The 14,537-nt window shown below is 37.7% G+C and overlaps 1 protein-coding gene across 3 annotated transcripts in view; it reads right to left on the reverse strand.

Annotated features, from left to right (window-relative positions):
* The window catches only part of CTNNA1 (catenin (cadherin-associated protein), alpha 1, 102kDa), a 218,346-nt gene that overhangs the window by 156,312 nt on the left and 47,497 nt on the right, over nt 1–14,537 (reverse strand). For all 3 annotated transcript variants that reach the window (XM_006891184.1, XM_006891183.1, XM_006891182.1), the window contains 2 exons: nt 7,117–7,386; nt 1,656–1,859 (listed from right to left, as the gene is read on the reverse strand). In XM_006891184.1, coding sequence (XP_006891246.1) covers nt 1,656–1,859; nt 7,117–7,386 — 474 coding nt within the window. The remainder of the gene's footprint in view (nt 1–1,655; nt 1,860–7,116; nt 7,387–14,537) is intronic.

Genomic DNA, 14,537 nt, shown 5'->3' on the forward strand with positions numbered 1-14,537 from the left:
ATATATATATATGTTGTTGTTATGTGCCGTCAAGTCGTTTGCGACTCATAGCAACCCTATGTACAACAGCCCTAAACTGTGCTCTATCCTGTGCCAATCTCATTGCTTCTGACACACCCATCCCGATTACCCCAGTCACTGAATCAATCCACCTCATAGAGGGTCTTCCTATATATATAAATTATTTTTTATTTTTCCAAAGAGCTTCTATTTTCTTGGTAAAGAGTCCAACATTGTATACTGTGAACCCTTCTTCGTTCAATTAAGTCATTTTCTAATTATCTTTTCTGGTTTTCAAGCTTTAATACAGATATTTAAATATATCCCACATTTTAACTATGCCTTATCAACTGCTTTTTCCATTTGATTTAACTAAGTTTCTAATCTCATTTTTATGAGGTAGACTGCCTACAATCAAAACAGGGCAATGACTTGAAAAATTTCAATATGCCTCACTGATTTCACAATATGGTATAAACAAGATAAAAACAGGGAAACATGCATCTTCACCCTAGGAATTCCTTCATAACTCACCATTATATGTTTGCTTATATAGGTATATAAGTGAGCAAATAAAATAAGATATATGTAAACAAAGTAAACAAATGAGAAAGGATCAGAATCTTTTATCTGAAAAAGCAAATGATAGTAGTGACAAGAGCTGATTCACACTGTCCCTTTCCCCTTTAATATTTTATACAGTTGTTATTTATTCTTTCTTAGCCAGGGTAAAGTATTAGCTGACAAGGTCTACAAAATCTAGTAGTCATCAGCAGATTCCAGGTCACAGTGATCCTATAGGATAGAGCAGAGTAACCTTTTGGGTTCCCAAGGCTGAAACTTTCATAGCGACAGGCTGCCACGTCTTTCTCACACAAAGTTGCTGGTTTAAATCACTCAATTATAACGTCTATAGTGACTGTAAATTATTATATATTAGAAGAGGAAGCATCAGCAAAGGGAAAAAGAAAGGCATCTGACAAAATAGAAAAATCTTTAAAATACTTCCTAAACAAAAAAATAATAGGTATCAATTTTCACACAACCAAGCACTATGCAGTTTGCTTAATACAATTCTACTTGGCAATTACCTACATTTTGTATGGTTCATGAAAATACTATTAAAGACGGGTCTTCAGCAATCTCCTTTGTCTAAAATTAGATGTGTGCTTGATGTTTTAATGAATTTTGTATATTTTTTAAAAAAAAATCATTTTTTATCTTTAGGAAATGTATACGAAACAATTTACAGGTGAAGCATGATAACACTGGTTAACTTACTTTCAAAAGTTTCAGAGAAAAAAAAATGTGTGTGGTACATATACAAATACATTTACACATAAACATGTATCTAATAAAAGGAGAAAGGAAAGCAAATGTGTCAGAATAGAAACCCGTGATCTAGATAAAGAACATTTAGATGTATACTACAATTTTTCCTTTTTTTTTTTTTTTTTAAGTTTAGGAAGATTCCAAATTAAAAGATAAGAGGTAAAGAAGCACCCAGAAGACTGATTCCTTTAAGAATCTGCCCTCCCAAAAAGTCAAGAAGCCAACAATGTATTTGATATTTATAGTTAAAACACTTTCAGATCCAATGTTATAGAAAACTCCTAAGATATAAAAGGACTTCAAAGAATGATTCTGACACTCACATTGCCCATGTACTCAGAAAGGAGGTCCTGCAGGGCCTGGCGGACAGCATTGCACTCGGCAACAATTCGTTCGCGTCGGTCATCACGTGTGCAGGACGAATCTGCCATCAGCGCAGCTCCACTAATAATGCTTTCCAGGCGTTCCTCAAGGGAAGGCCTAAAGCGCTCCTCACTGAAACTCAAAGGGTCCACGATGATTTGTTTCTGCAGAAGAAGTAGCAGTTATGCAGTAGAATGTTAGTGCTAATTATTGTTTCATTATTCAGAAAAGTGCTGATATAGAGATTTACCACAAAAAAAACCAACACATGAAGCAAAGCTATAAATCTTTGGAAATAATAAATAGGCCATCCCAAACAAGTTGGTCTCTGGTAAGTCATTTAGTTAACAACATATTAAAAGCAAAGCTGTCCAGCACAACAGTATGAGTAAGGTATACGGAAATAAAAATGTCTGTATAAAAAAACCACATTCATACTACTCCTTTTTATGCAAATAACGTGTGTATTATATTATATAGAGTTTTCACAAACTTCAGAATCTTTTAATTTAATTTCCTGAGTGTTGTGTACATGCAAAAATAAACTCGCATGGATAAATACAGGTCAGGTATGTACAGTTCAGAAAGTGAAGTTATCAAATTATAAGAAAATAAGATACCTTTTATTTTGATGTGTACAGTATACAACTGCATTATCTGAATAAATTAAAAAACTGCGCATCTGATCTAGAAGTTTCAGAAAGAGCATCATAATGAAGTTCAATCTATTCTCATCTTAACAAATTTCATAAACAACTCATCTTACATCTCTCCTATGTGTCTGTCAATTTTCAGATATTCGGAAAAAGATTATGTCAATCCTTCCTCACAAAGGCACTCCGTGAAGCATCTCGTTCCTACAGTCATCAAATGGATTCCAACTCAGTGTTCCACTTTTGGGTTTCCAAAATTGTATATATTTATGGGAAGAGACTATTGATCTTTCTCCTGCAAAGCAGTTGGTGAATTTGAACTATTCATCTTTTAGTTTGTTGCTCAACACATCATGTGCAACACTACCAGAGCTCCTTCATACTCTGTAGAAAGTCCTTAATTTATCCAGCATCACTGAGAATATAAGCACATAATTTTTATCTGCCCTAAAATGACTACACCCTTCCTTGGTCTCCCCTTTATTCCTTTCCATTCCCTGACATCATTAAATATTGTTTTACTAGAACTACTGAGGTTTGGTGACAAGCAACTTGCAGGCACAAGGGCAAACATCAAGAACCCTAGAACAGCAAATACTAGCCTCCCTCCAATTTTTCTACTTGACACAACTTAAAATTCACAATGGTAAGCATCTGTACAAATATTCTGTCTTTAATATTTCTTCATAAGATCTATGTTCCTATTGATTTCAACTTAAATGCCAAATTATTTTAGGTACCAAAAGTTTCTCTTTTTCTGATAAGTACAAATTTCTATCTTTCCTTCCAAAGAACATTCAATTTTAAAATTGAACATATAGGATCATAAGATTATTTAGATTCTTTTAATTGGTCCTTTTCCTTACCAAATTAGGTTACTCAACTTATCTTGTCAAAAATGCATACTAGATTCCTGTAGCCAATAAGAAAAAGGAAAGAATGGTCAAAGGATTTAATGCAGTCTTAGAACAACAAATCTGAGATCACTAAGCCCAACATCCTCCCGTTACAAATAAATAAACTAGAGGTTAATTAAGTGGCTTCTAAAATGTATTACTCAACTGGGGCAAAATTCTATCTTTGCTGTCTTAAAAGAGTTAAATACTATTTTAAAAAAATACTATTTCATACTGGTAAATCTAAGGAGTAAAAGGCAAGAATGCCAGTAAATTATAAGACAAATAATAAGTCAAATAGTAAGTGTTTCCTATTAAGACATTTTATGTTTTAGGCTGCAGGGTAAAAATTCCATTCTAATACCATGGTCTTTAGATTTAGCACTGTTTTTATGATTTATGAAAATAGTTAAATTAGCCTTGCACACTAGCAAGGAACAGTTATCCAAGTCAAAGAAAATGGGTAGGACAAAGAGAATAAGCAAAGACAAAGACTTAAAAACAAAATGCATTCCACTAAATTGATTCTCTATCTTAAACTATCATTTTCATTTATGAAAGAAAAGCTGGTCTCCTGGAAGACCATTTTATCCGACTTTAATTTAAAAAGTAAATTACAACAATCATGATATGCAGTATTTGTATTTTTGAGACTGAGACATTTCACTCAGCATAATGTCCTCCAGTCACCTATGTTGTGCAATGTTTTGCGAGGTCATTTATTTTTCAGTGATGTATAGTATTTCACTGTGTGAAAATACGTATACACATCCCCCTCCATAGTTCTGCTATTCCATCCACCTGTTGATGGGTTGTTTCCATCTCTTTGCTACTGCGAATAACACAACATTAAACATGAGTGTGCATACATCTGTTTTGATGGAAATTTTTATTTCTTTAGGATATATTCCCAGCAGGACTGACATGGGGGTTTGGGAGGCTAATAGGAAAAGAGTAGATAGATAATGAACAGTGTATTGGAACAGATGAAGGAGAGAACTATTTAAAAGGAATATATGATTATTGTTGTTAATGTGCAATCGAGTCGCTTGCGACCCTATGTACAAGAGCCCTAAATGCTGTTCTATCCTGTGCCAACCTCGCCGTCTTAAACACGCTTATTCCCACCACTCCACTCACAGAATCAATCCATCTCATCGAAGGTCTTCCTCTCCTTTGCCGCCCCTCCACCTTCCCAAATATGATGTCCTTCTCCAAGGACCAGTTCCTCCTTACAAGATGCACAAAGTATGTCAGACAAAGCTTCAGAATCCTTGACTCCAAGTAGCATTCTGGCTTCACCCTCTCCAGGACAGACCTGTTTGATCTCCTAGGAGTTCATGGTGCATAGTCAACACTTTTCTCCATCACCACAGCTCAAAGGCATCAATTCTCTTGCTATCATCCCTATTCACTGTCCAACTCTCTAATGTACAGCACGTAATTGCAAAGACTATAGCCTGGATCAGGCGAACCTTAGTCTCCAGCCTGACATCGTTGCTCTTCAGTACTCTTGAGAGGTCCCTCACAGCTGACTTTCCCAATGCAATTAGTCTCCTGACTTTCTGGCTGCTGTTACCAGGAGCGCTGACTGTGGAACCAAGCAAACTAAACTGTTAATTCTCTCAATCTCTTCACCACCCATACTGATGCTGCCAATTGGCCCAATGGTGAGAATCTTTGTTTTCGTGATGTTGAGCTTCAATCCATATTGAAGACTGCAGTCCTTAACCTTCTGCAGCAAGCGCTGCAGGTCCTCCTCAGTTTTCAGCAAACAGGGTTGTGTCATCTGTATAACGCAGGTTGTTGATGATTCTTCCACCAATCCTGATGCCACATTCCTCCTCGCACAGCCCAGCATCTCGGATGATCTGTTCTGCATACAGACTGAAAAGGTATGGAGACAAAATAATACATCCCTGACGGACCCCATTCTTGATTTTGAACCATCTAGTGTCTCCCTGCTCTGTTCTGATGACTGCCTCTTGGTCAAAGTATAGGTTTCGCATTAGCACAATCAAATGTTCTGGGATTCCCATTCTTCTCTGAGTCAGCCATAGCTTGTTGTGATCCACACAGTCAAAATCCTTTGCATAGTCGATGAAGCACAGATAGACATTCTTCTGGTATTCTCTACTTCCTGCCAAGATCCATCTAACATTAGCTACAATATCCCTAATACCACGACCTCTTCTAAATCCAGCCTGCACATCTGGCAGTTCTCTGTTGACATTCCAAACGTTTTTGGATAATTTCCAGCAGAACCTTGCTTGTATGTGGTATCAATGATACTGTTTGATAATTTCTACACTCTTTGGGTCACCTTTCTTTGGAATGGGAACAAATATCGATCTCTTCCAGTCAGTTGGCCAGCTGGCTGTCCTCCAGATTTCCTGGCACAACTTAGCATATCCAGTGCAGTGTCTGTTTGTTAAAATAAATCAATCGGTATGCCATCAACTCCTGGAGCCTTGTTTTTTGCCAATTCCTTCAGAGCAACTTGAACTTCCTCCTTTATCACCAAAGGTTCTTGCTCATATGTTATTTCATGAAATTCCTCTGTGTCAGCCAATTCCTTCTAATACAGTGACTCTGTGTACTCCTTCCATCTTCTTTTGATACTTCTACCCAAAGTATCCTTAAGTATTGCCACATGTGGCTTGAATTTGTTTTTCAGTTCCTTCAGCTTAAGAAACGCTGAGCTAGTCCGGCCCTTTTGATTTTCTGACACCAGCTCTCTGCACATTTCATTATAGTATCTTGCTTTGTCGTCTTGAGCTGCCTTTTGAAATTTTCTGTTCAGCTCTTTGATTTCTTGATTCCTTCCTTCAGCTTTGACTTTTCGGTGCTCTAATGCAATACTCAGAGTCTCATCTGACATCCAACTTGGTCTTTCCTTCCTTTTCAGCCTTTGTAATGATCTTTTGCATTCTTCATGAACGATTTTCTTGATATCCTCCCGGAGCTCATTTAGTCTACGCTCACTGGTGCTCAAGGCCTCAAACCTGTTCCTGAGATGGTTTTGAAATTCGAGTGGGACAGATTAGGCATCATTTCTAAGACAGCAGTCCAGAATAAGAGGTGTGTTGCAAAAAGGGCTGGGGGAGGGAGGAGGGAGGAACATGTACAGCAGTGAATGAGTATTTTTTTTAAAAAAAGAAAGTGAACGGGGGAGAGGGGGAGGGAGGGAGAGAATGTGCAACAATGAATGAAACCCAACTTTTCTATAAACTTTTTTTTTAAACTTTAAAGCTTAGGATTACTGTAAATCAGTGTTGACTTGGTGGCACCTAACAGTAACAATAGCAAAATAAATGTTTAACATTTGTTTGTTTTCCTCTTCTTTATAAAAAGTGAAAGCCCCCTTCAGATGTCTTTCCATTAGTGTAAACAAGTAATAGTGTAGGTCTTCCATACATATGAAGTAGTATAAAATAAACATTTAGGAAAAATCAGGTACTTGGATATATAAAACAGATAACTAAAATTATAATGTTAGAACTTCTCCGGCGATCATTTATGTCTATAGCTCCTATTGGACTATGAGCCCTTGAAAAGCACAGCCTATGTTCACTTTGTCAGTCTTGACATCTACAGCTCTCCATCTTTCAAAATTTTAAATGAAGCAAACTCAAATCCTTAATAAAGAATGAATTTATAGGAAAAACAAACAGCATAAAAAAAATTTCATGTTTAACAAACAAAAATAAAAAACCAAAAAGATGAATGCTTTAAGTCAGGATAAAATAGATTATTCATAATAACCTTTCTATTTAGATTGCAAATTTAAGAAGAAACTGAAGTTTTATCAGAAAACTTGATCACATTCCCCTGACAGTCTGACTTGGAACTTCCTGCCATGTAAAACTTACATCAAAATTGTTGAGGGCATAAGCCAGTTCTCCTCCTCCACCACCTTGGTGCTGAGAAGCATCATCTGATGCAGTGGCCTGAGCAGCATTGGAAATGCCTGTGACAGCCTGCTGCAGTTGCTTGTATATCAGGTCCCTGTTAGCCTTATAGGCTGCAACATCAGGGTGCTGAAGGCATGCCTGGGATGCAGTATAGAGTATTGGAACATTTTTCTGCAGGATTCCTCTCGCGGCAGCCATCTGATCACGATGGCCCACATCTTTCAGCTCCTGTAAGAGGAAAATACTATATGGTTTTCTAATTTTAAAACACCCCCCCCCAAAAAAAAACCCCACAACTTTTTTTTCCCCCAGTAAATGCAGAAAAGTCAGAATTTCTGTAACAGACATAAATTTTATTAACAATCTGGCTTGAAAGTTAATTACAAGTGAAAGTGTATGGCTTAGCAAGTAAGAATTCAAAGTCTGATATCAGATAGACCTAGAATTAACTCTCTAACTTTACTTCTCCCTGACTAAAATGACCTGAGGGAGCTGTAGAGGCCTAGGCTCAAGGAGTTGCAATGCCAAACCCAAAACACGTGGTTCAAATCCACCATCAACTCTGTGGGAGATAGATAAGCAATCTCCTCTCATGCCATTTACTACCTCTGAAAAACCACTGGAGGTTCAGCTATGAGTTATTTCCAACTCAACAGCACATAACAACAAAAACAAAAAAAAAATCATCTAATTTAACCCTATACTCCGTTTTTCCTTCTGCAATATAGGTGTAACAGTAATATCACTCGAATTAAGAGTTGAACTGCTACCTGAATATTTGGTGGTTCAAATCCACCAGTTGCTCCATATGTGAAAGACGCTTGCATTAGGATTTACAGCATCAGAAACCCTATAAAGGTGCAGTTCTACAGTATCCTAATATAGTTGCTACCAGCTGATAATAATTGTTGACAGTTGGGGTTTTGTTTGGTTTGGTTTGGCTTTGGCTTTGGTTTTGACATATTCATTTTAGAGTAAATGTAACAATGTATATAAAACAAGGCACTAAAGAAAAGGCAAAACATGTAATTGTCTAGTAACTTGTTTACAATTACATGAAGATACCTATACCTATCCTAAGCATAAGAAAGTATTATTTGCAAGCATTTAAATAAAATAAGGCTTAACATAGATAGGTATATGAAAGTTGAGATGGGATACTATGGATGTATATAAACTTTGCAAACTGGACAGATATACCTTCACAGGTATATAACTTCCTCTTCCTCTCACCCCAAAAGACCACCCTGGGGCACAGAAATATACTTTCTTCACAAAATAAAACTACCTGGGCACTGAACAAAAACAAGATATTTAGGCATAAAAATTAGACCCATGTGATCTATAAAGTTGTGGTCCAGTAGTGAGAATTACTGTTTTTTCTCAATGATGAGATGCAATCCATATTGAAGTATGCAGTCTTTGATCTTCTGCACCAAGTACTTCAAGTCATACTTTCAGCAAGCAATGTTGTGTCATCGGCATAACAAAGGTTATTGATGAGTTTTCCTCTAATGTCAAGAAAATAAAGATTCTCACCACTGGACCGAAGGTAACATCATGATAGACGGAGAAAAGATTGAAACTATCAATTATATCATATTACTTGGATCCATAATAAATACACTTGGTACAACCAGTCAAAGGCCTGTCCAAATTAATGAGCAATGATGTTAGTTTGAGGACCAAAGTATACCTGATTCAGGTTATAATCATCTTTTCAGTCACCTGCTATATATCTGAGAGCTGGCCAATGAATGACAAAAGAATTGATGCATCTGAACTGTGGTGTTGGAAAAAATACTAAATATCCCACCTTTAGATCCCTATTTAGATAACAGAAATGGCAAAGGAGGTTGAGTTTTCAAGCATGGAAATACAAAGGAAGAGGAACAGCTGTAAGCAGACACTGGTGATTGGGACATGGAATGTGAGAACCATGAATGTAGGAAAATTAGATATTGTTAAGGAAGAAATGGAACACATAAATATTGACATACTAGGCATTGGTGAGATGAGATGGACTGGCATGGGGCATTTTGAGTAGGATGACCATATGATATATTACTCTGGAGATGAAAAAGTGAGGAAAAATGGAGTTGCTTTCATAGTTAAAAAAGTCATTGCTAGATCTATCTTGAAGTACAATATTGTCAGTGACAGGATAATATCTATACGCATACAAGGAAGTCAAGTGAATACCAGTATCATTCAAATATATGCACCAACAACCAGAGCCACTGGACCAATTGGCAGCATCAGGATGGATGGTGAAGAGATTGAGATTGTACACAGCTTTAGTCTGCTTGGCTCCATAGTTAACAGTCTTGGCACCAGCAGCCAGGAAATTAAAAGGCGCATTGCCATGGGAAAGTCTGCTGTTAGGGACCTCTCCAAAGTGCTGAAGAGCAGTGGTGTCTCTCTGGAGACTAAGGTGCATCTGATACAGGCCATGGTCTTCGCAATCACCTGTTATGCATCAGAGAGTTGGACAATGACCAAGGAGGATAGAAGGAGAACTGATGCCTTTGAGCTGTGGTGCTGGAGTGGAGAAGAGTACTGAGAATACCATGGACTGCTAGGAAAACAAATAGATTTGTCCTGGAGAGGGTTAAACCGGGTGGCTCCTTGGAGGCAAGGATTCTGAGGCTCCGTCTAACATACTTTGGACATGTAGTGAGGAGAGACCGGTCCTTGGAGAGGGACATCATACTTGGGAGGGTGGAGGGACGGCGCAGGAGAGGAAGTTTCTCTATGAGGTGGATTGATTCAGTGACTGGGATAATTGGGATGGGGGTGTCAGAGACAGTGAGATTGCAACAGGCCAGAGTGGAGTTTAGGGCTATTGTACATAGGGTCATACATTGTATGAGTCGCAGGCGACTCGACGGCACATAACAACAACAACAACAAATATCCCACAGACAGCCAAAAGAATAAAAAGATGTTTCTTGGAGAAGATGCAGCCAAAGTGCTCTTTGGAGGCAAAGATGATGAAACTTTGTCTCACATGCCTTGAGCATATTGCTAAGACAGGTTAGTCACCGGAAAGGGACAACATGCTTGGAAGGTAGAGAGATGGTGGAAGATAGGAAGACCCTCAACCAGGTGAAATGACACAGTGACTGTAGCAGCGCCTGTGAGGATGAACAGGATTCATATGTGTTGTTCATAGGGTCACCATAAGTCATTCTCAACTTGATGGCACCTAACAAAAACTCAGCTGTGATACGGGATGACACTGTTTTTTCCTTTGCTTCATGACCCCATTTAAAAGACGTAAGTTTCCTAGCACTGTTTCTAACAGTGGTTATCTCCTGGTAGAACACTAGGCAGGATAAGATGTCCTAAGTGATAAATTTTCAGTTGCCAACAGATTGAAACAATATATTCCTAGTGTTGCATGGTTATTAAATTACTCAACAGAAAAATTTCATACATACATCCAAAGTCTTGAGGAAATGTGGATCCATATCACAGAAAGGGAATAGAGGAATAATCCTAAGTGATTCCCAGATGTCCCGATTCCACTTTATATATGATCACAGAAAAATTTAAAAATTAGTATTTCATTTGTAAGCCGAAAAGAAAACGGACAAACATACAAAGACACAAGTCAATTACTGAATTGAAAGTCTGATTTAGTTATTTAATAGCTCACCTTACTAGATGAGTTCCTAATTAAGCAAACTGGCATCTTTTTTTGGAAACTTCATCTTATGTTTGCATCTTTATTCAAACTTTGTATAATATGACAGTTTACTTTTCCTCCTAGAAATTCTTTTCTCATTTGACATGTCAATTTGCATCTAATAGCTCACAGTCCTCCAAATGCCCTGCAGATCAGAACATTAGGCTAAATATTCTGAAACAGAATGCTCTGGATTTAAGAAAATCAGTGTTCAGTTCAAGAGTCAAGGAATTCCAGTGAAAAGAAGCTGTAGCTAACCATTAAGCTTAAACAGCTGTAGATATGTACAGTATGGCATTTTCTAAATGTCTTGACCATAACACAACTTCAGGGACTCTTAAGATCTCCAGGGAGGCATCTGCCTTTAAGTTTTACTGTCATTTGTTTTATAAAATGTTTCAATTTTCATATTCCTCTCAAGTATAGAGATTACCCAAGAGACTTACTTTCACCTAAAGTTAAAAGGTAAAGTAAACAACTACTTTCTTTAAGTTAGCAACTTAACTGCTAAAAGCCACAGTTTCGGTTAGGCATTACAAACTTCTACTTTTTAAAGTTGCATTTGGTTAAATACTGAGAAACAAGACCATGCAAATTTATAGTATCTGTGATCATTTCAAGACTCAAGCTACAAAAAGGGGCATTTACTACATGTGGCATTTATTACATGTTCTGTCCTCACCACAATCTATATAGAGTCCTGTTTACCAAGGACAGTGGGTATATTTAACCTATGATAAAATGACAACTAAAAATCCTAATTTACTGAGGAATTCTACTTTCTAACCTTCTCAATTTCTTGCTATGCATCTGAAAGTTAGAAAACGACTAAGAAGGAAAATCGATGCCTTTGAGTTATGGTGCTGGAGAAGGTGCTGAACATACTATAGACTTCCAAGAGAACAAGCAGGTCTGTCCTGGAAAGGGTGCTCCTTGGAGGTAAGGATTTGGAAACTTCACCTCACATACTTTGGGCATATTTTCAGGAGAATCCAGTCCTTGGAGAACATTATGCTCAGAAGAGAGGTCAGTGTAGGGCAGCAGGAAAACTCTGAGACTGTCACAATGACTGTGGTTATGGGGGCAGATGTGTCAGAGACAGGTTGGCTCAAGGACAGGGTAGGGCTCAGATCCACTGTTCACAGGGTCATTATCTGAGCTGTAGTTGATTTGATGGCATATAACAACCACCACCTTTATAAATGGTTCTGTCTTAGTGTTATGAAAACTAGATTTTGTTAAATAAATTCAGAAAAATGGACATAATCAAAAGAGAGTAAGAACCAGGAGTATTCTTTTCAAGAAACACAGTGACAGGGAACCCTATGCCTCTATAGTTATCAAGCTCTGGGTTGCTAACTAAAAAGCAGCAGTTTTTAGTCAAAGCTCTACAAGAGTAAGAGCTGGCAATCTGCTTCCATAAGTATTAATCAACTCAATGAACCAAACAATACTAGAGTGCTGATAAGTAACCCCAATTACTGGGGGGTGGAGGGGTAGCTTTTACAGTTATAAAAGCTATAGAAATAATAAATAACTTGAGAAATTAGAACTCACTGGTCTACTTTAGACTCTAATGTTTCCAACTTCATCAATGGAATTATGGAGTTATTGCTACTGTGTGCTGCTAAGTTAGAAATGACTCATCACTGACCCTCCAGCAAGTTTTCAGAGCCTATATAAATCACATGAGAGGCGAATGTCCATCTTTCTCCTGCAGAGCAGGTGATGAATTCAAACTACTTGCCTTGGGTTGACAGTTAAACTCCTTACCACTAAGCCATCAGAGCTCTCTATTTTGAGGACTGAGAAGCGGGATTCACGGGCCTCCATAAGAAACAAGTTGGTCTTGCAAGAAGTGCAACCAGTGTCCTTTAGATACAAGGATGACGAGACTTCATGTCACATAGTTTGCATTTTGTTGTTGAGGACTATAAATGCAGTTATATCTCAAATTCAAGAATAGCCGAAGAGCACAGAGGAAATAACAAAATTCAAGGTAATCAAAACTAACCCTCCTAAGCAGTGACCAAGAAAAGCTTACTTCTATATAATCTATAATATTGTATCTACCCTCAACCTGAAAATTAAATTCAAAGTTTCCTTTCATTTTCTTCTTACAAATATAAAACATTAATGTTAGATACATTTGATCTGGTATCTTTCTTAGATTTTCAGCTACTAAAAGAAACAGTTCATAGGCAAACAACACAAGCAGTCCAGATTACAAATCAAATACTAGCAGTACCATTCCCAATGGCTGTTTAGGTTTTAAAAGAAATAATCATGGAAACGAGTTCACTAACTGGGTAAGAAATGAGATGCATTAAGTTCTCACCAAATATCTCAAAAAGCTCTACCTCTATGGGTGGGATTTAAGCGTAACAGAGAGCTCTGGTGGCCTAGTGGCAAAAAGCTGTGCTATAACCCCACAGGCATTTGCATTGACTCCACCAGCTGCTCTGAGGAAGAAGGATGAGCAATCTCCTCCTGTGCAATTAACTGCCTCTGATTCTGGGAGAGTCAGCTATGGGTCGGTTCTGACTTGACAGAACACAACCACCACCAGTAGGTTGAGCAGCCAAGGTCGACAATGTGGAACAAAAGTAGTCCTCTTCATAGAAACAAGGGTTGATCTAACCCATCCTGACCTCGACCATCATTTTCACCTTACAATAAAAAAGAGACTAGAGCCAAACAGAAATCCAACACATGTAGTCTGTAAATAATATTCTGGCCCAAGAAACAAAACACAGATAAGAATAGCAGTTGGAATCCCAATAGTGGATAGGTCAGTAGATACAGCAAAGTGGTTTATTTGTTTATTTAACAAATAATTACTGAATGCTACTCACTCATGTACAAATAGCCAAAGTTGGTTCCAACTCACAGCAACCTTTTAGTGGATTTCCAAGGCTATATATTCTAACAAGAGGATACTGCTTATTTTTTTCCTATGAAGTGGTTGGTGATTGAACCACTGGAGATTTGAACTCTCTACAGACTACAAAACCAGAGCTCCAAACTGTATAAACTAACTAGGTCTAGGCAATGCTCTAGACACTGGAGATTCAAGGTGTTATGTGTTTACAAGAATCCAGACAAAATCCTGTCTTCAGGAGCCAGACAGCCTGGATTCAAATCCTGCCTACATCAGTTACTAGACGAATGGACTTGTATAAATTACCTAACTCTTCATTCATAAAAATTAAATATGGCTTAGTATTCTATCTCCTACCTTATCATTTTGGAGAAGATGAAGTGAGTTTATGTTTATAAAATGTCTGACACATAGTAAAGAACTTTATTAGAGTTTTCAATTATCCTCAGTAACATCACAGCCATCACATTACAGTCCAGAAAATCCTTACGGAGAAATAAGTAAATTCCAGATAGCCTGCTCATTATGTTAGAGTAGCATTTCCTCAATAGGTGGCTTGGTGCTCAAATGATAAGCAAATTAATAGGGCTAGTATAGCTGTAACAGCCAAATACGGCTCTTCAGAAAACACTTCTCTGACCTAAGGCTGCCTCAAAAAGTGAGAGATCACTGAGCAGGTAAATTACATACCATGAGAAAAGAAAGAAAGAAAGAAAGAAAAGAAGGGGAAGGGTTAGGGGGAAGGGTTAGAAGGAAGGGTTGGGGGAAGGGGAAAGGGAAGGGGAAGGGTTAGGGTTAGGGGAAGGG

The sequence above is a fragment of the Elephantulus edwardii genome, unplaced genomic scaffold, assembly GCF_000299155.1.
Source record: "Elephantulus edwardii isolate Elephantulus edwardi_28Jun2011 unplaced genomic scaffold, EleEdw1.0 scaffold00095, whole genome shotgun sequence".
NCBI lineage: Eukaryota > Metazoa > Chordata > Mammalia > Macroscelidea > Macroscelididae > Elephantulus > Elephantulus edwardii.